At 38.1% G+C, this 25,448-nt stretch overlaps 1 protein-coding gene across 1 annotated transcript in view; it reads left to right on the forward strand.

Annotated features, from left to right (window-relative positions):
* The window catches only part of PRIM2 (DNA primase subunit 2), a 103,248-nt gene that overhangs the window by 12,136 nt on the left and 65,664 nt on the right, over positions 1–25,448 (forward strand). The window contains exons 6-7 of the mRNA XM_007420059.3: positions 9,129–9,221; positions 11,522–11,659. Of these exons, the coding sequence (XP_007420121.1) occupies positions 9,129–9,221; positions 11,522–11,659 (231 nt within the window). The remainder of the gene's footprint in view (positions 1–9,128; positions 9,222–11,521; positions 11,660–25,448) is intronic.

Below are 25,448 nucleotides of genomic sequence, written 5' to 3' on the forward strand. Positions count from 1 at the left end.
ATATATACTCTTCTTAGATGATCATGGGACTGTCCAGCATTGGAGTGAAAAAAATATGGTCAGCCTAAAATTTAATGTTCATTCTGGTCACATCAGACTGTGCTACCTTTCTCTCAAAGGATGACCAAATGGGTCACAGAGTTGTCTTGTGTGTGTGTGTGTGCATTTGTGAATTACCCTGGATTTAACTAGAAGACACACACACACACACATACATACGCTTAATTTATTTATTAATATTAATTAGCCAGCTAATATATATTAACTAGCTTAATTAATTATATAATTAACTAGCTACTTAACTATATTGACGGGAGATAGATAGATAGATTAGTTGTGAATTACCCTGGATTTAACAAGAGAGGAGGAAAAAGTTCTTTTAAAAAAATGAACTTGGATGCAACATTTTTTAAAAATCCCCCCCCCCCATGGTTGCAGCAAATTAAAGGAAAGGTGCAGTATGACCAAAAATGAAAGTAAATTGTGTAATATTGCTACTAATATTTCCTGAATTGGAGACTGTTATTCTTCTTCAGCTTGATTCTTCTTTAAACTGTATTGGCATCTTAGTTTTTCAGATTTGTACATGAATTGTTCAGTACATACATGCATAGCATTCAGTATGCATACAGATTCCTCAAATGCTGTTCAGAGTACCTTAGCTGTATGGAAGAAGGAAGACAGTGTCCTGGATAGTCGGTTGGAGGAGCTAATGCTCTGTATTTCAGTTACTGACATGCTGGATAAGGAAGGGTGAAAAAAGTGGGGGGGAAGATACAGAAGTTAGTGAAATTTAATTTTTCTCCAGGTAGCTGCTCTAAGATTTTATTGTTGTTAGTTTTTTAAAGAATCTTTTTGGTGAGTTTTGTTAGGTAATGCAAATGGCATTTCTTCAGTTTGCTGTTTATCAGTGAATTGCTCTGGCCTCTTTCACTTAATTTCACTTTCATACCTATTTTAATTGACACATAGTAGAGCAAAGTATATGAATGCTGGTACTTCAGTTTCTCAATGTGTTGATAGTTGTGTACTTTCTTTGCAAGTTCCAGCCAGATAATGGGCTTTTGGCCATACTTAATTTAAAACCTTGAGGTGCTTGATATCTACTATGTTTTGGATTTCTGAAGTATAGCTTCCTAACCATTTGAAATCAATCAAAATTGCGTTGCTCATTTTGGATTCAATTATTATTATCTGCAAGAAATTAGAAAACACAATGCTGGATCAGGTTCAGCATGTTTAATCCATCCATGTTCCCATAGTGAGAAGTTCATAAGCAGGATATGAAAGTATTGGCTGAAAAGAATGGCACCTGCTAGTAGTAGTAGTTAGTGATTTCCATCAATTATGTAAAAATTAGGCTAGAAAATCTCAGTTTGGAAACTGCCCTACCAAAAATGTTTTAGTTAGTTCAAAGCTTTGAAAGCAGTTCCCTTGTTGAAAAGCTGGTGGCTTTTCTATGAGGATCCAGTTGTTTTGGTTTCCTGGCTTATTTCAGATTTGTTTTCTGTGGTATTTAACTGGCTTGTGTCTGGCTTGTTTTAATAACTAAATAATATAAACCGTAGACTAATATGTTATATTGATACACCTGTTGTCTTTGTTATCACTGAATAACCACACTTAGTCTCTATATATTTCATTAGAGTAGTTTTTCAAAGTCAGAAAGATATTGAATTGGATTTAAGCATTCCTGGATTAGGAGGCTCTACTCTCAGTCACTTAGGCCCTGGTCACCTCCAGAACAGATTACTCTACATGGGGCTGCCCTTGAAGAGCACCCGGAAGCTACAGCTGGTGCAATATGCTAAGGTGCGGGCAGTTATGTCCTTGATCAGTGCATGTTACACCTCTGCTCTGTGAGCTGCATTAGTTGCCACTTTGCTTCCAGATTTAATTCAAGATGCTGTAATGACCTATAAAGCTCTGCATGGCATGGGGCCAGGTTATTTGAGGGACTGCCTCTCCCTGGTTGCATCTATCTGTCTCATCAGAGCCGGCGGAAAAGGCATGTTACAGGTCCAGTCTACCAAGGAATGTCATCTGATGGGACCCAGGAGAAAAACCTTTTTTTGCCACAGCACCCGCTCTTTGGAACATCATTCCATCTGAGGTTAGGCTGGCCCTGAACCTGCTGGGCTTTTGAAAGGCTCTTAAGACATGGTTTGCCATCAGGCCTGGGGATCCAGTGGTGGTATGGAGCCTGTTAGCTGATTGTATTGTTACTCATTGCATGGATTGTACTCCCCTACAAATTAAGTTTTAACTGTTTTAATTGGTTTTTAATGGTTTTCATTTTAGTTGTTTATTTGCGACTATTTATTGTTTACCATTTTTAAGGGTGTGAGCTGCCTAGAGTCACATACGTGAGATGGGTGGCTATATAAATAAATAAATAGTGTCTTGTATTTCAGAAATTAACTTCTGAATCTTGTTTAACACTATTATCTCTGAGTCTAATGTGATTCTAAGTAAGGCCTATTATATTAATTACAGAACATTGTACTTTTTATTTCTCATCAGGGATGTGTAGTTGCCTGAGGGCTTCACTGCTGTGGATGCATCTCATTTTGGTCTAGCTTCTCAAAAATTAAGTCAATAAGTAAGGACTTGAATTGTGCTTGTGTTGTCACCACGGCACTTTAATCTGCTACAATCATATGTAGGCGATTTGATATCTAGTCTTTTTGGCAGTCTTCCATTTAACTAAACTTACCAAATGTAATCACTGCCCATTTCCTGTCCTTTTGGAACATTTCCTCCATGAATGTTGTTTAGTCTGCTGTCGATTTTGAATGAGGGGAAGACAGATGCCAATTAAAAGCAAGAGCAGTACTGAAAAATAATGGCATCAGCTGCCCATTAACTAAGCTCATCAGGGGTAATCACTGTACATCAAGCCCCAGAACTGGCACAGGGAATAGAGAGAGATCCTATTTCTGTGTAGCTTAAACAGTTTTAGAAGTTCTAGATTTTGAATCCCTGCAACGACCAGTCCTGCTGGATGAAGATTTTTTAAAATGCTACATTAATGCTTTTGTGGCTTCTGTAAATCAGTTGATTTTGTCTATAATCCTGTGTACTATACTCTTCTGGTAGAAAGCCTCTTTGAACTCAGTAGCATTTTTAGTACACATATAAAGGATTTTGCTTTAAAGTTGCAGGCCTACAAAAATTGAAATGAGATTAGATGCTGAATTATGACTTTCATTCAAGAAACAATAGAATGTTTAAAGGTTATGTCCTTGTGTTTTGTTTTTAATTTTAGTTAGGGTTAGGATTAATTAATCCAACTGGCTATTACTTAATTAAATTATGAATGAAAAGAGAAAGAACCTTTCAGAACTTGTGCGGTCCACAAGGATTGACGCACTTATTTTCTGTGGAGGACTGCATGACCTTGTAAGTAACTTCATGGAGTCTATATACTGGTGATATTAGACTTTTCCTTCTTGCCTAGTGACACAGTGCTTTGTATTTGTGTGAAGGTGGGTTACTAGGTACAGGCTGCTTACCACTACAGTATACTATACCTATTTATTTATTGGAAAATGTATATCCCACCCTCATTCACAAGACTGGATGTTTTACAGTTCATAAAAACTTACAAATAAGAGCTATATTATTAATTCCTGTAAAACTCCGGAATACCATTCAATGAGATTCTAATTAATACACACACACACACACACACACACACACACACTAAAAGTCCAAAGGTAGGCAGTCAGTGGCTCACTCCCTGGAAGCAAGAGATTGTTTAAGCCCACATGCCTATGGAATAAAACCATATTCCCTGTCTTCCTAAAAATGAAGGAACCATCTGGATCTTTGGAGGCAAGCTATTCTGTGATGATGTACAATCACCAGTAACACCTCTCTCTGGGCTTTCATCTGCTCATCTTTCAGGTGGAAGGACATGAGGCATCCCTTCTGACACTAATTATGGAGAAGCAGATTATGTTCTGAGAAAGTGGGAAAAGGGGGAGAAAGAGCCCAGCCGTGTAGGTCTATATAGATTAACATTAGAACTTTGAGTTGTACCCAGAAATGCATCAGCAACCAATACAATACTTGCAAGTTAGTTGTGTCATTGCTGCAGTGCCCCTTTCCCAAAAAGGGCTGCAACTGGTTATGGATTTCAGATATTGATCAAGCAGGAGCAGTTGTCTAGAAGAACTCCTTGCAGGAGGAGTGTGGCCCCATTCAAACCCAGATGAATTCTGTGTGAACACTACCTTCGTGTTGCTCAGATTCAGTTTTAGATTCTTTTTGTTTTATCCAGTTTTCTCAGAGTTTGAAAATTGTATGAGGATTGTCACTTCAGCACAGCTTGGAATGGAAATATATAGCTGATGCCTCACCCAAACTGATGGATGACCTCTTCCAATGGTTTCATATAGATATTAAATAACATAGGGCAGTGGTCCAAGCCTTGTAGCATTCCACAATGAGGGCTCACCATTCCTCATCCATCACTACCAACTGGAATAATCCACTTGCCCTGCAGGTGGCATCACCAAATTTGAAGAGGATTATAAGCTTGAATGAATCCCAGATGACTGCAAGGCCCATAGTGCTAGCTATGATTTACATCTAGCTTTTACATCAGTTTTCAGTCTGGGGGTCTTTCTGGACCCACAGCTCTTGCTGGAAGAACAGGTGGAGGTAATGGCCAGGAGAATCTTTGTCAATTCTCACTGGTTTGCCAGTTGTGGTCTGACTTTGAATGGGACACACTGGAGATATTCACACTGTCACCCTGTGTTTGAAGTACTGCAATTTGCTCCACATGGGACTGCCCTGAAGACCACCCAGAAACCTCAGCTGCCAGTATGTTAACTGGAGAATCGCAGTATTGTCATATAGAACCATTGTTATTGGAGTGTGTTGGTTACTTGTTTTATTTCTGAAGGCAATTGAAGCTGCTGGTTATTGCTTATAAAGCTCTATATGGCTGGGAGTCTACATTCTTAGAGACCATTGTACATTCTGACCACTTGACTTGGATAAGTAAAGAGTGCCTGCTGAAGGTCCCTTCCTATCAGGAGGTCCAACAAAGGGTAGGCATTCTGAGTGTTAGTTCTCCTTTGGAACAACATAGCTCTGAGGCAAGAATGGCATTACTTTCATAGCCATCCAGAGATTTGCTAAGACCTGGAGATTAAACAGCTGGAGTAAAATCCATGCTAAACGTAAGATGTTTCTCAATCTTTGGATTGAGATAGATTGTAAATCTTACAAATAAACTAAAATTTGCCCAGTCACAGAATCATAGTGTTGGAAAGGCCAGATGTAGGAAGACAGGAAGCAGAAGGCACAATGGCTTTATTTTCTATATAAATCTTGTTTAATAACCAAGTGATTTAGATAGAATCTCTCTTGCTTCCAGGGAGTGAGCCACTGGCTGGCTTGCTTTTATTAAAGCATAGCTCCTAGTCTTTCTATTAGATAGTGTTATTTTTCAAGCGTATCTTCTGTTCTTGCTTTTGGCATCCATACCACCATGCTGCCGGTATGTCCCTATATTTCTTCCTCACTCCCACAAAAAGAAAGAAGATAGCACCATTGCCCTGGCAGTAACCTCAACTACTTGAAACCAAGTTCTGGCCTTTAGCTTCTCACACTTACATTTGCATGCAGTGCCACAGAAATATATTAATGGGGGGAAATGGTAGGTTTCTACAAGCCGGGGCTTTAATGTGAAGTGTGTCCTGCAACCCATGAAAGGTGGGGTAGGGAGAAACAGCTGGGTGTCATTGATTACAGTAGGATACGTACCAATAAACAAATTGTTGGCAATGTCATGGAAGACCAGGCAAGTCCTAGAAATATCATTGGGGGACCTCGATTAATCAGAGCAAGGATGGGTAGGAAATATTAGTGGGATTTGTGATGAAATAGATGCACCAAGGTTGGGGAAGTGCAGTTGAGATAAATAGGAAAGATGAATGGATAGTACGGCAGGAAAGAGGGAACCATGGGTAGGAAAACCAGAGACAGGAGAATGACAGTGGCAGGCCAGGGTTTCCCTGTGGCTGGTGAGAATTACAAGTTGGCTTGGTGGTGTGGAAGAGAAAGATAAACCGGGAAGAGGAATAGAGAAGCCAGAGAAAAAGAGCAAAACCGCTGAAAAGAATATCTTCCTTTTTCCACCCCTCAAAGCATAGTGCCAGCAAAGTTGCTTTCCTAATTCTATGTTGCTGCTATTCCAACATGCAGCAATGGGTCTTCTCTACACGTTTCGCATATAACAACCGTGCTTAAGTTTTTATTACCTTAGTTCTATAATGTTCAGAGATATCTACATTGTCCATGGAGAAGTTTAATGAAGTGGGCTCTGAGAACATTATCTTTGGCTGTGCTTGTTCTGGGCATATGGTGTAGTTTCTACAGTTTTTGTAAAAACAAAACTGTAAATGTGTTTGAAGCCTAACTGGATGGCTGCCTCTTCTTACTTCCATAAACATAATGGAAAGCAACTTAGGGCGAAAAACACAATGCTAATTAAGAGTTTCAATTTGTTAATTTTCTTAGTTTGATGAGAAACAGATGCTGATTTTCAAGAGATATCTAAATAGATTCTCCTAAGAGTGCTTTTATAGTTAGAGTTGTAAATTGTAAAAATAGTTCAGAATGAAATAAAACTTTATGCATATTCTATCTTAAATGCATTAAATTCCACTTATGGTTTTATAAATATTATAAATATTTAAAGATATTTTTAAAATAATATGAATAGGCTACTTGATCGAATTGGGTTCATAATGGAAAGTCCACATGCCTGCTTAGCCACAAATACATGGTATGCTGACTTCTGGGGAAGAAATGATGGACTGAAGATGGCTCCGCGAAAAGTGGAGCCAACATCCGCAGCGGAATGAAGAGCTGGCGAGTAGACCAGCTCTTCGATAATTCCTCTCTGGACAAGGAGGGGACTTGAGATTGCCCACAAGTGCTCCAGACAGTTCCTCCTCATGAGGAGATCATAAGACAATGGTCTCTGGCAGGTGTAGAGCTCTGGGAGACGAGGGAATAGCCATCTTGCTCAAACCGTGGTCAACACCTTTGAAAGGACACTGGGTTTGTATGCTTCCTTTTCTAATCACTTTCAGAAATTGCTTGTTAATTGCGTTTCAGCTATTAAGAACCTTTGGATCAACATGTTTTACAGCATCGGGTGAGTTTCCTTCAATCCTTAGCGAAAGAAGTTTTAAATATAAGTTTAAGGACTTAAAAAAAAATGCATGGTATGCTCAGGGGAATAATAAAGCAAGAATGATAGAACTGTATGAAGCTTTTAAGTATAAATGCAATAATTTCTGCAGACCTCTGTTTGTGATGTTCAGCCAGATATAGTTGGTTCTAAAGCTGTACTAACATACAGAACCCTGGAAAACCGGACTAATACAAAGAATAAAATAGCTTTAATAAAGCATATCTCATTTCAGTTTTGCTATGGAAAGGCAGAAATACTCTTTTCTCTTGCAGTTTAATATCTTGTGTACATGTTCTGGGCTAAGTGGTATAGTATTAGTTAGTGGTTTGGAAGGTAGCAGTTGTTATTACTTGGGAACTCAAAATTTGCTTCACTGTAACCAAATTGGAGAATATGAGGACTTCATTGCTGAATGCATGATTAGTATGTGCATACATGAATGTCAGTTGGTAGGTCTGACATTCTTTCTAGCCTGATACCATTTGGGATTTTCTAAATCATTGCACTTAACCTTTCATCAGATTTGTTATATGAACTGGAGCAATGAGAGAAGCACATCTTCAGTGACTGAGCAATTCAAAAATTAGACGTTTTAAAGATGCTCAGAAAGGTTTATTACAACACTGTGTTCTCCATTTATAAACTTCTGCCTTCATATGTGGATTACACTATTACAAAGCATGTACTTCAGTACATATTCCTATGCTTATATACAGCTGATAGAATGAATTTTGTTTGGTTCATCATTCTGAAGCTTTTTACTATTCGTTAGACATTCTGAAGTTTTGAGAAGCTGTTATGAGGTGAATATTTTATGGTTTTAAAATGCTCCACATTCAAAGAAATACTTCAGGGATGCATGCAACATTCCATGTATGAAAAATTCTATGTGCATAACACTGGTTTGGGGTGGTCAATAATACCTAGACTGAAATATGATATTTTAGATGCATTGGTCCATATACAGAATGACATTGGGTTATTGTATTCTGGATATGACCAAAATACAATTGTTTTGGGCAGAGGAGCTGGTGGGAAATGCCCCGTTGAGAGCCTGTTCTTTACTGTTGAGACCATTGCAAGAAGAAATGGCCGCACAGGCCAGTGGCCGCAGTGGTTGATGGGAGGGAGGGAAGGAAGAGAAAATGCTATGAAGATGGAGTGACCCCTAGTCATGGGGAGGTGGAATGACACATTTCAGCTTTGCTCTGCTTGCTCCAGGTAATCATTCTGGGATCTCCTCAAATTTTGTTTCAGCCAACTTGTGGTCAAACTGAAAATTCAGTAGAATTGCTGGGACACAATAGTTTTTCTGGTTTTGAAACAAAACATATTTTCCATTTCATGCACATCCATAATTGCATTCAACTTATACAGTGAGATGGGCAGCGTATAAATTTGATTAATAAAATAAAAATAAATAAATCCAAATAAAGTGATAAACTATAGTTTCAGCATGACAGGTCCAAGCTGCAGTAAACTTTCGAGCTGTGGTTAACATTAACTATGGTGTGTTGAAACTATTCTGTTTTATAAAATAGGATTTGGTTAGTTTATTTGATCTAAACACATGTCATTAGCTAACTACCATTCATTGTTCAGGATGACACAAAATGATGCTGTGCTAAGTAAAACTAAGTAAAAGCCTCTGAAGTCTTCCCAGTAACATGGAGGCAGAGTGAAAGTGTGTGTACTTGAAGCTTGCTGCTGCTCAATTACGTTAAACTGTGTGTTACTTTTTATCATTTTCATGCATGTTTTCCTTTTTAATCCTCAATATCTTTTTTTAATCATATAATTTTCACACCTCTATAGAGTTAATCTAGATTTACTTATTTATGCATAGTTGCCTTAAAAGAACTTCCACTTAAAACATTTTCGGTCAGTATTAAAAATACGATTGTTTTAGCTTCCAGAAACTGAAAAGCTGAACATTGCAGATAAGCTAATAAATGCAACTCCTGGATTTGGTCAGAGTGAACTAAAAAATGTCTTCTATAAGGTAAGCAAGCAGATGGCATCTGTGATGATATTTAGAATAAGTTACAATTCTCTATCATTCTCTTAGTTTTTCTTTTTTATTTCTATTCAAATGAGTGGTTTTGGTATTTCATATTCCAGTTCTTTCTTTTTGTAGAAAATGTTTGTCTCAAAGGACATGGGTGATTGATTTACAGGTAGTTGTCGAGTTATGATGGCAATTGGGGCCGGAATTTCTGTTACTAAGTGATGCGGTCATAAAGCTTGATGTTACGTGACCGCATTGCTTAGCAATGGCAATCCCAGCACTCCTTGTTGTCATTGTTAACCAAGTTCCGCCAGTCGTTAGCCGAGGACCCACCCTGATCCAAGCCATTCCTGGCTTGGTCTCTCCCAGCCCTGAGCCTCGGTTCTTCCAAGATAAGGGACTGCCTCCCCTTCAACTCCCCTGACTGCCTTTTATTCCCATCTCTGCCCTTTTGACCGCCCTGCATCCTGCTTTGCAGGGCAACAAGCAGCCTCAGAACCATGCAGCTCTGTGGCTGCTTGCTATGCTGCGGCTCTGGGGCTGCAAGAAGCCCCTGAGCCACCGTGCAGCGTGAAGCCATAGCCACCCTGGGAAGCTGCAGCCACCACAGCCTAACCCAGCAGTGCAGCACGAAGCTGCAGCCACCCCAGCCTGGCCCAGAAGCATGGCACAGCATGGTGTGAAGCCGCAGCCACCCTGGGAAGCCGCAGCTGCTTCAGCCCAGGCCAATCCAGATGCAGGAGCAAGAAGACAGCGAAGGTCAGGTGGAGCGCAGGGCTGCAGGGGCCGCGGACTACGGGGGCTGAAAGGGCACAGATGGGGGGAGATAAGCAGGTGGGGGAAGTTGAAGGGGAGGCAGTCCCTTACCTTGGAAGAAGCACTCTGCAGTCATAAGTGCAGGTGGGCTGCCAAGCACCCGAATTTTAATAACGTGACCATGGGGGTGGTGCAACGGCTGCAACTTCGGGGACTGGGCATAAGTATCATTCATTCAGCGCTGCCATAACTTTGAAAGGTCGCTGAACCAGTGGTCGTAACATGAGGAGTTCCTGTACTGATCGATATACTAACACTATAGTAAACTCAATGTCTGGGCAAATAAGTGGATGAATACTTTCCCTGGTATTGAAAGTGCAATATCAGGCTATTGAAATGTATCTTATGTTTATGAAAGAGTTGCTCTTTGTCTCAAGAAGCATTTCCTGAAACTTGAACTTACAAGTACTACTTCACATCTGCTTCACAGAGCTAATTAATATATTTAACAAGGTCATGTATCCTACTTCAGGAAGTGGGCTTGATTGCTTTGAGTTCTAGAAATAATTTAGAAATAATTTTAAGGTCTAAAAATAACAGAAAATCTTCTTCAGTTGTAGAAAATCTTCTTCAGCTCCTATATATACATATACTGAAAGTGTGCTTTCCTATGATACAATTCTAACTTCCTAGAGATTGTGTGTAATATCCCAACCATATTTATGTAGCTGTATCCATTGGTCTCTTTTTGTCTCAGGAGAGACTCTATCAGAAATGATGTGCTACTAAAAGACCATGGAAGATCTCAAATAAATTAATATATTGGGATGTATTTGCATGTTAATCAGCATATTTAGTTTTAAATGTTTATCTTTTGTGAAATGAAAAGAAAACATCTGATCAGGATCTATCTATCTATCTATCTATCTATCTATCTATCTATCTATCTATCTATCTATCTATCTATCTATCTATCTATCTATCGTATTTATGTAGCCGCCCATCTAACATAAAAGTGAATGTGTAGCGTACAACAATTAAAAAGAATAAATACATAAAAATAATTACAAGTAAAAATAATTGTATTTGTAACTATAAAAGAATCTGCAATCATGTCAACTTGTATAGAAATTCATGTAGTTGTAAAAATTTTTTAACTCAGTCTTCCCTAACCCAGGGTGTATCAGGACTGGAGTGCCCAGAATTTCCAGCCATCATTGCTGATAGAGTTACAGTCCCAACATATCCAGTGGCAACTAGACTTCTATATCACATGCCTTGAAATGAAAATTTTCTTTATTGGGTTTTTTAAATGGTAGTATTGATTTATTTTAATCCTCCAGATGCTTTGGACTACAAACCCCATCACTCCTTCTCTACAAAGCCAAATGACATACTGGCTGGGTGGTGATAGGTGATTAACCAACTCTAGGCTGGGTGAGGGTGATTTATTGGAGTTTTAAATAGTGTTTTGTGTAATTAATTGAAGTATAACTGTAGCCTATTCCTTTATTGATCATACTTGCTTTTTTATATAGGTCCCTTTCTGCGATGCTGTGGATTTAGTTCGTGTGAGGAAAGTCTACTTGCTTAGTGGATATGCCTGTGTACCTCAGCAGGATTTTGTTACCATTGTCCTGAACAGTTACAGAACCAAACTATCAAAAGCTCTGGCAGTACGTATTTTTTTCTTCCTAATTTGCTCTGCTCTCTTATGATTTCTTATTTGTTTTCAGTTCATAAACGGCAGCCTTGTATCCAGTCAGGAAAAGACTGATTTCAGTCGGGTACAGATTTAGCTTATAGCATCGAAGTATTTTAAGTTTAGAAATATTAGTACTTATGTGCAAAATTTTCTACTGTATGTATGAACCATTCTGTATACAGGTTTAGGATGATCTGTGTCCAATTCATATTTTTAGCATTTGGTCCATATACAGAACAAAATGGCATTGTTTTAATCCAGGAAGGAGTGATGGGGTGGGGGAGGGAGAGAGCAGGGAAAAAGCCGAGGGCATTGGTAGTGGAGAGGAAGAAGGGAAAGGAAGGTGCTGGGAAGATGAGGGTGGACAGGTTGATGGGATAGAGTGGACTGGGAGCTGCTGAGGGGAGACTCACTCCTCCAGATTTTACTTCATCCAACCCTGGAACATTCAAAGCATTCCAGGTTTCAGTTCTGCCAAACCATGGAAGATCCGAAAGGGATTAGAACAGCTGGCTGGGGAATTCTGGGAGTTGAAGCCCATACATCTTAAAGTTGCCAAGTTTGAAAAACACTGGTTTAGAAGAACTTCTGGAAACACAATATTTTGTTCCAGGTTCAAGACAAAACATTTTTCCTGTTTTGTGCACATTTATAATAAACTCTTTATTCTTTTTACATAACGCTTTACTTCTTATTGTTTTACTATCCTTTTACTGTACAATATATAATTAGAGCCCTTCTGTTAGTGGTCGCATTAATATTCACAATAATTTTTTATGATCATTTTTAATACTAACCAGTTCACTTTTGTTCCAGTCAGCTTTGTCAAAATTTGAAATCAAGGTATAAAAACGGTTAGAGACAGTGGTGGTATATTGAACCTGAAGTATAGTTATTAAGCACCCTATTATTCTTGCTGATGTACTGTAATAAATCTTTGCTATTGGGGAATGATCTATCCCTCATAAACTCTAATTAACATCTTTATACAGTAATAAGCTTTAGATGGCCAGAATTTTGGAATGCGGGAGCAAGTTCATTAAATTTTTAATATTAATCAGACGAAGACTAATGTGAACAGCCAGTCATCATTCACAATACTACAACTACCCTATCAGTGTAAATGCCAGACAGTATCAGAGTTTAATACACATCTTCTCTCAGGCAAGGGCTTTATAACATACACTTAGGAGATTCCCCCACCACTTCATTTTGTGGATGGGAGAAAACTTTGTTCTTTTAAAACCAGAGGTAGAAGAGGTATGGAGCAAGAGGTTTTTGTGCCTGAGTTAGGAAAACAAGTGGAGAGTATCTTCAGCCCAACAACTCTGATAAATGGCTAGAATTATATTACAGGTAGTCCTCGACTTATGGACATTTGTTTAGCGACCATTCGAAGTTATGGTGCTGAAAAAAGTGACTTACAACTGGTCCTCACATACAACTGTAGCAGAGTCCCCATAATAATGTGATCAAAATTTGTGTGCTTGGCAACTGGCATGTATTTACAACAGTTGCAGCATCCTGGGGTCATGTAATTGCCATTTGCGACCTTCCCTGCTGGCTTCTGACAAGGAAAATCAATGGGGAATCATTTTATTCACTTAATGACCGCATGATTCACTTAACAACCATGTGATTCAATTAATGACCATGTTGATTCACTTAACGATCACTACACAAAATGTCATAAAATCAAGTGTGGTCACACGATGCCTTGCTTAACAACTGCTTAATGATGAATTTTCCAGTCCCTATTGTGGTCATAAGTTGAGGACTACCTGTAAGTAGCCAGGCAAGGTCCAAGGACAAAAAAGCAGAGAACTTTGCTATAGGGTTAACATTACTTCTAAGCAACAGATAACTGCTCTAGTTAGACACTGTGTTGTTTTAATTTATTTTAACTTTATGTGTTAGAAGCCTTATTCTCTCTTACTCTTATTTTTCTGTACAAGTAGGACATTCTATGTAATGCTAGATTGAGTTCAAGATTTGCTTTGCTGCTTTTTAATTTCTTGGGAGCTGATATTTAAGATAAAAGCCATTGTTCTCCCATGGTCACTAATTATAGTGGACTAACACTGTTCTGTGGTCTGCTGAGAACATTGTGTGGTTTTGTAAATTGGGCTTCATATATCATATCTGTTCAGTTACTTTTTAAAAAAATAAAGTTTGATTTTTATCTCTTGCCAGATTGATTTGTCTCCCTACCGGGGGAGGAAATCCTGAAACTGCTAGTTACACACCTTTATGTTACAAGTCCAGGAGATTACATTATAGATATTGTTTCCTCCCCGCCCCTTTGTTAACGTTTTATTCACCAGAGGGGCAATATAGATTGTGGGGCCCTTACCTCTCTCCCACATTGGAGTTAGCAGGAGGATGCCTACTAGAAGATAGGTGGTAACACAGAGAACTACCAAGATACACTAGGACAGGAGGTAGATCCAGGATGTGTAAATCTGGAGGGCTTCTGGGAGAGAGAGTTGAGACCTTTAACCTTTTTCCCTAGGCTTTCAAGGTATATATGGCATTATTATTATTATGGTCAGTTGCAGAGTCAGTCAGATGTTTAGACTGGATTTGGCATTTTTATCCACCTATTGAGTCTTTCCCAAGGACCTGGGATAGGCAGATGTTGTTTGATGGTGTTAAAGGTATCATAGCAGGATGTAAGCTGTTCCAAGTAAAGCTGCCTTTTGGAATTGACTGATGGTGATTTTGTCAATGTCGATGGTCTTCAAGTGGTACTCCAGATGTTTTGGGATTGCACCTAAGGCGCCTATAACTATTGGTACTATTATTATTATTAATATTATTTGTATATCCCACCTTTATTTGTACAGCTCAAGGCAGCATACATAATGCTTCCTATTTTCCCCCCAACAACCCTGGGAAGTGGGTTGGACAGCGAGAGAGTAAGTGGCCCAAAGTCACCCAGCCAGCTTTCATGTCTAAGGGAGGATTAGAACTCATAGTGTTCTAATTTCTAGTCCAGCATCTTAACCACTACACCAAATTGGGTCTGTATTAAGAGGTGTTATAATTTTAATTAGTAGATTTTCTAAGCTGATTGTTGAAGAAGATAGGAAAGGTTGCATTTTAAGCCTTGCTGTCAGAATAGGTAACATTCTTGCATTCATCTCATATTCCTGAGAACAAATAAATAATTTTTTTCCCAACACCTGTATATTAAGCATGTTATGTTACATGTCTCAATTTAATTTAGTGCTATTTAGCGTTCTAGTAATCCACCCCAGTTGGAATATACTTTCTTTTTCTTTGCACATAGGAATTCTTTTTGGCTAGGTTATTTCCCGATGCATTTGATATTCTAAGATTAAAGTATGCGATATGAATGCTAATACAATTCATGTTTCTGTGAAGCTTATTGCTTTATGTGATTCAAATGTGAATACAGTCAAGAACCACTTAAAGACTGGATGTTTGCTAAGTGATAAGGGTTTTATTAAACAGATGGAACCAGAAATGACAGAGGGTTTTTCCCCCCCACAAAGCAGAAATTCAGTACTATCTCTGATAATGCCCAATTATCACATACATATAAGCAGAAATAACTGTTAGCTAAAGTTAATTTTTTAGAGAGGCTTTACACATTCCATCTATCTCCTGACTGATACAGATCTCAGTGTCTGCTAGGTATGAATTTGACAAGCTGTACACTTCCTCAACAAGGTGATACTAGGAAAAGGGAAGGAAATCAAATAAGATACTGGCTTCCAAATTTAAATAAATTAAACAATTTAATATTGCGCCCTTCATTCAGGAAACAAATAGGATTATATATGGGATTCAAGATTCATTAATTATTTTTTTTATATTTTATTCTAAATCGTATAATACTGAAATAGATCAGACTTGATGTCACTGACTCACAGCAATAATCTAGAATTACAAGTATAAGAATTGGGACTTTAGGCCATGTTCAGCACAAGATTGATTTACAGTTTGAGATTTCCCACATTCCATGAACCCAATACATTTGTGTGTGTATATGTTATTCTTAAGAGGGTAATGTTATGGTGCTAGCAATGTGTAAGAGTTTTAATCTTGTGTTTTTATTATTTGTGTATTTTTTTTGTTAGCCTAGGGTTGTTTTATATAATACAGGTGGCCATATAAAAGTTTCAAATAAATAAATGTATCTAACACCAACACTATTCACTATACCTCTCCAAACCTTTTTATCCTTACAAACCACCAGTTTCCACCATCCCATTAACTGCTTCTTAAATTGCCCTTTGCTTTTTAAACTTCTTACCTCCCTGGTTTAAAGATCTTATTAATTCCATCCAGCCCCAATTTGCTTCATCTTTTCTTTCCTTTCAGCTCATTCATTCTTCCTTCATATATTTGTTTTATGATTTTATCCTCATTCCTTCTCACTATATGAACAAACCACCTCAATGTAATGCTTTCATATTGGCCACTTACGTTTGTATTCAATTAATTTTGTATTAATTCCTGACTCTATTCCCCCTTGATTTTACACACATACTGCTTAAGAATCCCATTCCCACCGCAATCAACATATTACAGGTAGTCATTGAGTTACAACCATTTGTTTAGTGACTGTTCGAAGTTATAGTGGTGCTGAACGAATGGTACTTATGCCCGGTCCCCGAAGTTATAGCCATTGCAGCACCTCCATAGTCACATGATCAAAATTTGGGCACTTGGCATCCCGCCTGCACTTATAACTGCAGGAGCACTTCAACTCCCCCCATCTGCCTATCTCCCCCCCATCTGTGCCATTTTGGCCCACTGCACTGTGTGGCCCCTGCCACCCTGTGCTCCGCTGCCCCAGCTGACCGCTGTCTATTTGCTTCCACTGATGACCAAGCATGCCCAGCCTTTGCGAGGCAGCTGCTGGCTGCACAAGGCTTTCTTCTTGAGGTTGCACACAGTGCTTTCCTCGTGAGACCTGCAGAAGAAGGTCTCATGTGGCCAGCAGCTGCCTCACAAAGGGCCAAGTGGGGCATGCCTTGGCAGCGGGAGCAAGAAGATGGTGAAGGTCAGCTGAGGCTGTGGAGTGCAGAGTGGCAGCGCCCTCGGAGTGCAGGGGAGCTGGGCTGGCTGGGACTTTCTGGGGTGGATGTGGCTTCGCACTGCGCCATACTGCTGGGGCGGCTGCAGTTTCCTGGCATGCCAAGAAGCCCCTGAGTCACAGTGTGGCAAGCAGCCCCAGAGCTGCACGGTTCTGGGGCTGCTTGCCACCCTGCAAGGCAGGGTCCAGGACAGCCAAAAGGGCAGAGATAGAGGGAAAAGGCAGTTGGGGGAGCTGAATGGGAGGCAGTCTCTTACCTTGGAAGAACCGAGGCTCAAGGCTGGGAGGGACCAAGCTGGGAATAGCTTGAATCAGAGTGGGTCTTCAGCTAACGACCGGTGGAATTTGGTTAATGACAGCAACAGGGAGTGCCGGGATTGCAATGCGCTCATGTGATGATGAGCTTTACAACCACATCACTTAGCGACGGAAATTCTGGTCCCAATTGTCATCATAACTCGAGGACTACCTGTATTATGTTTCTCTTGACGTATCCAACTCTCACTTTCATATAACAGAATAGGCAGAAGCATCCTGTATGCAAAGCCATTTTTTTCCTCTTTCAACAAACATTAATTTGTTGCAACAGATAGTATACAGTATTAGCTACTATCTTTCTAGTAGCATTTACACATACTAAAACTTCTCCATTCATTTCCCCTTATTTAGTAAACATTCTACCAAGGTACACAAATCCATTTACTTGTGCTAATTTTCCATCATTTACAATTTGCAATCGTTCACTCTATGTTCCTTACAAAGTATAAGTATGTTCCTTGATACATCATACAGTCTAGCTGCTGTTTGCAGCAAATGATTTGGATTCTCAGCTGACAGGACAGCATTGTCTGCATACAAAAGAACAGGTACACTCATATCTGCAGCAAAACATTTTGTTTGGGGTGGTTCTGCTATGGTATTTATTAGGAATGTGCGCAAAACAAAAAAAAAGGTGCTTTGTTTCATGTTTGGAATGGAACAACCCCAAACAAAATGCTCTGTCAAGACATTCTGAGTTTTGTTGGAATGAAACTTGGAACAGCTTGAATGCAGCATCTGTTTGGGGTTCCATAGGAGCAAAACTTAGAGTGTTTCAAGTGTTCTCACCAAAGAAAACAATGAGAGCTTTCTGATGCTGCTCCCTTTTTATCATTGTGGGGCTATAAAAATAGGTGAGGTTGTAGCACATACCAAATGGTATTTTGTACCTAAACGGCAAAAATTTAGTTAAGCATATGGCTTATAAAACATTTTTTGGGGAAAACACTAAAATAAATCCCTGCAGGAAACAATGGGAAGTCACTAACTAAAAAACCTTTTTAGATTAGCATCTGTTGTGAAAAATAGTCCTGTCTACCACAACAGAAAAAACAGGGGTCTTTTTCTTTAAATAAACACTCCCGGTCACTGGAAAATATTCTCTGGATCACAAAGAGAATATTCAATGAATATTCTCTTGAATTTTATTTTCAATTAGTACATCTTCTCTGTGCAGGTTTCTTATTGTTTTGAATTTTTTTTAAAAATCCCCCCGGCCAACTTCATATAGGCTCTGCTTTTTTTCACAATTTGCCTGCCAAGTATAAGCCCAACAACAGCTTCTGTATTTTTCTTTCTGATGCTTTTCCTTGGAGTGACTCTGGCTACATCCAGAAAAGGGAAGGGGAAAAAAAAGAAAAGAAAAGGAAGCTGCTGGTTCTTGATTGCATGAATAACATTAACAAAGCACGTGCCCAGTAAAATTAAACAAAGCAAGAATTTTCGGAAGAGGTATATTACTTCTGCGGCATTAGCCCCACCAATGTGTGCACATTCACACATGCCCTTTGCATTGCTTGTCTGCAGAATGAAGAGCAGAACAAGCTGCTAGAAGTCACCTACCCTTAGGAACCTTAACTTTGACATAACAAAGGTTTTGTTTTGGGTTTTGTTTTGTTTTATTTCAAACAAAGCAGCTGGTGGGCTAGCAGTTGTACAGTTGTGAGCCGTTTACTGCCTGGGTCAGGTTCTTAACTTACTTTCCTCTTAACATTCCCTTCCCATATCATGCATCCCACCTAAATTAATAGCAGCAAAGTCATGACTAGTCCCTGCTATTGTCCTGGCTAGGCTGGAAAAAGTCTAGAAAAGAACAATCCATTTACCTGTTACAAAACTATAGCCAAACTGCTGTGCTTGGAACAGTTGGAGCACTTAAAATAACACCTCTCAAAATAGTGAACCCTTGTTTGATGCTTGGAACCACAACACTTTATTCCATGCTCAGGACACTCAACATGTCTGCTAGGAGGCTAGAATGTGAGGCTGAAACATTTTGCGCATGTCTGTTATTTCTGCTCGGAACATCATGTTGTGCGTGCATAGTATTGCTTTGCTTGACATATAGTTGCCCCCAAACACAAACAGATTTTATACAAATCTAGTTCTGATGGAGAAGATATTAGTTGCTAGGAAACATCAGAACACTGAAATAGTTTCTTGGATTCTTGCAAACCCTTTGGCAGTTTGATTCATCAAATCTGTACTTGAAAATTATAGAAAAACTTTCACACATTTTCACTTCAAAACTTGTGCAGGATGGTATCTGAATGCAAAAAGTATTGAGGTAGTATGGCATACCCCCTGCAATCTATAGTTGCTAAATTATTAAAAAACAACACACATTTTGATAATTGGACCTAAAGTTGGATTTTATTAAATGCAGCTAAATTCATAAAATCTTTACTCAGAGTGAAGCCAGGACATAATTTGTGTTCTGATTATCCAGTCTTCAGTTGTATCAAGCTGAATATGATACTTTGGAGAGATAATAGAGAAAAGCTATATTGTTAAATCAGGGCCCCCAATAAATATGGCAAGTGGTCAGCCAGTTATTGGCAAGCTGCAGGATTAAGGATGAATGTGTCCCTTATCTCTCATTTAGGAAGAAAAGTTTTAAAAGCAATAAGCTGTTTCTTTCCCCGCCTTGCCAAAAGCCTTAGGAGGGTAAGAAAAATAGTATCCCATCTCTTGACTTGATAATAATATATTGTCCAGAGCTGGGCAATCTTGCACTTTCTAGATGCTTTTGAACTAAAACTCACATCATTAATCTTCTGCTCTATAACAGTAGCTTATGAAAATTGTAGTCCAGTCATCCGTAGGCCACCATGTGGCCCATTTTATCATACAGTCCTTAACTTGTTCATCTTCTGTCTCTAGTTTCAATAAAAGTTGATACATCTTTGCAATAACATGTTCATCATTAGTACATAATTCTGCTTCAAATTCAGTCTTATATTCAAAACCATAAGTCCTTTTATCTATTTAAATCTGTAATTGTACACAGGAAAACCATTGACACGTGTATCCTTCTGATCTCAATTCCTCTCATCTTTAATTTAAAGTCCTTTTGAGAAAATTCTAATATGTCACCATAAGTTAACCATTTATTTTTAGTTATCATTTCTTTTCTATAAAAAGCTTCTTGTGGTGACAACCATAAAGGAACCTTCAGAGACAACATAGATTTATATCTATTCCATATTCTCAATATGGCACATCTAATAAAATGATTTTTAAAATCAACATTAACTTTAACTTTATCGTACCATAAATAGCTGTGCCACCCAAATCTTAAGTCACGCTCCTCTAGTTCCAATAACCTATTTCTCAGAGTCACCCACTCTTTCAGGACACCATGTTGTCAAGTCCTGTTTGTCTTCTTCCTCACTTTTTGGAGGAAAGCCAAAAGAAATGTATGCTGTTACTCCCTTCCCAAAAGCCAGGACAGATAAAGAAAGAGCAGACCTTGCACAGGTCAGGGAACATTATTTTTGAAAAAAGAAAACACGGAAAACAAATATTATAAAAGAAGAATCCTACGGCATTAGATACAAGACCTTAAAATCAGTGAGTCTTCATGCTAGTATTCCATTAAATCCTAAGATTCATGTATGCAAAGTATACATTTAGAATTAAAGGATTCTAAAGCTAGGGATTTGTTCTGAGTGCCAGAATTAAACAGCTCTGAGAGTCCTCTCAGTCAGAAATTGACTGCTTATCAAAGCTGATTTCTATATTTCAACAGTATAATTTGGGGCTGCTAATCAGAAGGTGGGTCATTTTATTGCTGTTGTCAAATACTTGGGAATTGGATTAATCTATTGTGAATAATCCAGATATCTACCAATGGAACTAGATCTGCTTCTGATGCCTTGTAACATCTGACTGTGTGTGTGTGTGTGTGTGTGTGTGTGTGTGTGTGTGTGTATATATATATATATATATATGTATCCATTATTTTTTATTTTATTTTCTAATCCATAAAGTGGTCAGGATCACTTTAATTTTTTTAATTCTTCAAAATTTGCCTGTCATTAATCCTGAATTTAATCTCTATTTCATTTACAATATATTCCTTATTGTCTCCAAGCGGTTGCTACAAAAATATTCTGTCAGTTTTGCTAAACAGACATTGGCTACTATCAGCAACATCAGGATTTGTTGTCCATAGATTTTATGTGCTGAAATATATACCTAATACCTTGCATGAGCTGAATACCCTGATATTTCAGAAAATGACCCTCTAATAGCTTCTTCAAAGATAGGACATGGAGAGCAGGGTTTATTTCTCACCCTTGTCACTAGGTCCTTTTTTACTCTGCATGGAGAGCCCCAGGAGGAAGGGATTTTTTAAATATAATTTTATTGAAAGTTTTAAAAGCAAAGGTGAAAACGAATCCAAACTAATATAGAGTAAGGAATTAAAAAGAAAAAGAAATCTGAGGGTGAGCTAAAAGTGCAAGAAAGAAAAGAAAAAGAAAAATAGAAAAGAAAGAAAAAAGATACAAAGAAGAGGCTTCCAATCTTCTTTACAGCAGTTATAAGTACAATTATAAATTTACCTCTTTCTCTGAAGTTACATCATGACTCTCTTCTTTCTATAATCTATCCCATCTAATAATCAAAACCATAGAGGTGAATATGTGTAGCTCAGGGTTGAACTGTGGAGTCCTTGGGGTTCTCCGAGCTTGGTTCTTTTCTTGCAAACGTTTCATTACCCGGCTAGGTAACATCTTCAGTGCTAAAATGGGATGGGGTTTGTTCTCTATTTATATACTGTCACCAGCAGACTATTACAACCACATGGCATCTCTGTAGCACACAAACCAACAAAATCACTCCAAAATATCTTAAGTAAACCAAAAGACAAGAAAAAAAAAGGAGTCATCTACAACATACAGTGCAAGGACTGTAACAAACACTACGTAGGACAGACAGGCAGAAGACTGGCAGAGCGCATCCACGAGCACCAACTAGCAGTCAGAAGACATGATGAACATTCCTTAATCTCACAATACATGGACAGACTTAACCATAGTTTTAACTGGGAACCTGTCAGCATTTTAGATCAAGCTAAATCCAAAAATGCAAGAGAATTCTTGGAAGCCTGGTATTCAGACAAGGCAGCAATTAACAGACACATAGAGATAAACAGCATCTACATACTATTCAAAAGAGACAAAAGACCAGAAGATCGCCTCACCAGCAATCATCACCCAGAGAAGCAAAGGTTACCATTAGGCGCACATTCAAACAGTAAACAGATGCTAATCAAGGAACTACCAGAGGAGCAAAACAAAATCCCCACCAGCACTGGCAAGGCAGGCCACAGCATATAAATAGAGAGCAAACCCCATCCCATTTTAGCACTGAAGATGTTACCTAGCCAGGTAATGAAATGTTTGCAAGAAAAGAACCAAGCTCAGAGAACCCCAAGGACTCCACAATCGAAACCATAAATATTTTTTTTCTGTTTTATGCAAAAAGTCCATAAGGGGTTTCCAATCAGCAATAAATGTAGCTATTGTCTTTCCTCTAATCAAACAAGTCAATTTGGCCATCTCAGCAAGTTCTATCATCTTCACTAACCATTATGTATTGCCAAATCTTTCCATCTTTGTTCATTCAATAATCTCATTGCGGTTATCATATATAAAAACAAAGTTCCATGACTTTTTCCAACTGTTTGTCTATCAGTCCCAAGAGGAAGAATTTTGGTCTCAATTGTATATTAATCTTTAAAATCCTCTGAATCAGTGTATGTATTTGAATCCAACATTTTCTAGCTTTTTTGCACCAAGCATGATAAAATGACCCTTTTTTTGTTCACATTTGAAGTGCCTTTATAGATTCTAGACAATTTCTGTGGTGTTATATACCAACAGTACATCATTTTATAAAAGTTCTCTTTAAGATTATAACATAGTCCATAGTAAATTTCGATCCTTTCAACTACATATTTTCCCATTGTTCGATCTGTATATTATAACCAAAATGTTTAGCCCTCTTTATCATACACTCTTTCACTTGTTCTTCTGTTTCAAATTTTAATAAAAGTGTATACATTTTAGCAATCACATGTTCATCATTTGTATACAGTTTTATTTCAAGTCAGTCTTACAGTGTTCAATACCATAAACTCTTGTCTACTTTAAATCTTTCTGATGACTGTAATTAAGAAAGCCATTGGCAACTATATCCTTCTGCCACCAGTTGTTCTCTTGATTTTATTTTGTATTCTCCTTAACAAAATTCTAGTATCTCACGATAAGTTAGCCATATGTGTTTGCCTATTATTTCTTGTCTATAAAAGGCTTCTTATGCTGAGAGCCACAAAGGTGTTTTTGGACACAACCCAGAGGAGGGGATATTTTTATGGTGATATCAGAGAGAAGTAGGGAAGATAAATGACTATTAAGAATGCATACATACTATGTGATTGCAACAAAAAAAAAACCCACAGACAAAACAGTTTTTGAGTCTGGTGTTGGAGCTTAGAAGTGGAAACGCTTAATATTTTTCCTTGTGGAACAATACTTTCATGCTTTTTGTCAAGGGTTTGCACTCCCCCTCACTATTTAGATCTGTAAACACCATCTATCATTGTAGCTTTTGCCAGTAAATTCTATTTGGAATTGAGAGTGGGGGTATGCAATTTTGTGCAGATGGCGTTCAATAATATTTGATCACCTGAAGTTTCAAACTGTGAAGAAGAAGGCTTTGTGTTGTGGCTTTAATATCTGAAAATTATGATTAATGAGGGTCTTGTCACTTGAGATTTGTTTCAGGTACTGAATTCTGAGTGTTAACCCAAAGTAATTCACTGTAACATAAATGGATGATTTTTATAATATGCATATACAAGGTTATAAGGTAATAACTTTGACACTGCAGTATAAAACATGATTAAAATGACTTTGTCCTCTGGATGCTTCATGCTGAAGTGCAATAGAGAAGTGCTTTCATTTTAGTATAATTTCATTTAATGTCTTCCTATTATTTCTGTGCCATTTATTATTTTTTTCCATTTCTGGTAGTATAGAGCAGTTAGAATTTGTTAGGCCATGCTTGGAAGTTCAAGGTATTTGCAATGTTTTTTAAAAATATTTTAACAATTTCAGTCACTCTACAATGAAGTACATAAATATTATTCCTTGCAAGGCCATTATATGAGATATGCTGCTGTGAGTGCATTTGCCAAAACAAAGTCAAACTAGGTTGAAGGGAAAAATTGAACAGGCACTTGAAATGAAGTGAACTATACATGGGGAATACAATACTGGTAATTTCTACTTCCTTAAAGACTTTCCTTCCACTCTGAAGTCTCTTGCCAAAAGTCAGCTAGATTTCAAATTAAGATCTTAATATGTGAGTGATCTTCCTTCCTTCCCCCAGCTTTTCCCCTATACACAGAGAATGGTTCAAGTAGGATATTTACAGTACATTTGACAGAACTGAAACCGATTGGTCTCTATGATGCTTTGGGATTCCATGCTGATTCCAAGTTACATGTACAGTTTGATTATTCAAATTATTTTAGGTAGTCCACAACAGGTAACAGCGCCCAGCCAGACCTGACTAATCTAGAAGAAAGAGCTAAGCAGCATTGGACCTGATGAATAGTTGGATAGGAGACCATCAGGAAATCTAAGGATTGTAGGCTACATTGGGAAGTCAAAAAAGCAACCCAGATGAAAGGAGGGGAAAACTACTTGCATATGCTTGCTAAGCAAACTACCTGTCTGTGTGCTCACTAGGAATTTAGCATGAGGGAGTTTTAAACTCTTAAGAACTTAAATTGTGGCAGCAGTTATAGCTGTGTATGGCATAAAGAAGTTTTTTTGTTTTTTGTTTTTTAAACACTAACTTGTGTAAACAAATGTAAAGCAGCTATTTGAGAATTGAGTGCATTATCAATTTTGGTACATGAATTTGATTTAAGCTTATCTCTTTGAGGGTAATCCAGCGTGCCATAAACCCATTGTATCATTAGGATGGAAGATAATTGTTCTGTAATGGAAGAGTAACTTTCTGATTAAGCAAGTGAAATACCTGTTTTCCTTCCACTCTGGAGTCTGGGAATTATGGGAATTGCCAATGCTGAACTATTTGCATCACTTAATGATAACTTATGTTTTACTCCTTGCTTACTTCTGGAGATGCCAGTACATTTCTCATGTTTTCATAGTTTAGCAAATGTAGTCTAGATAGTAACAAGGCAGAATTAGCTCCTTATGACTATTCCTCTATTTTTCCAGAATGCAAAGATTTTAAATGGATTCTGCAATTCTGAAAGTGGATTTTTTGTATCAGATAAGATGTACACTTGAGTTTCTCAAGCTTTGTCAAAGATTCTGGCTGTCTTTAG

This window comes from Python bivittatus, unplaced genomic scaffold (genome assembly GCF_059951505.1).
Source record: "Python bivittatus isolate LINGU-HERP-01145 unplaced genomic scaffold, Pbiv_v1 ctg000020_np1212, whole genome shotgun sequence".
NCBI classification, from domain to species: Eukaryota; Metazoa; Chordata; class Lepidosauria; order Squamata; family Pythonidae; genus Python; species Python bivittatus.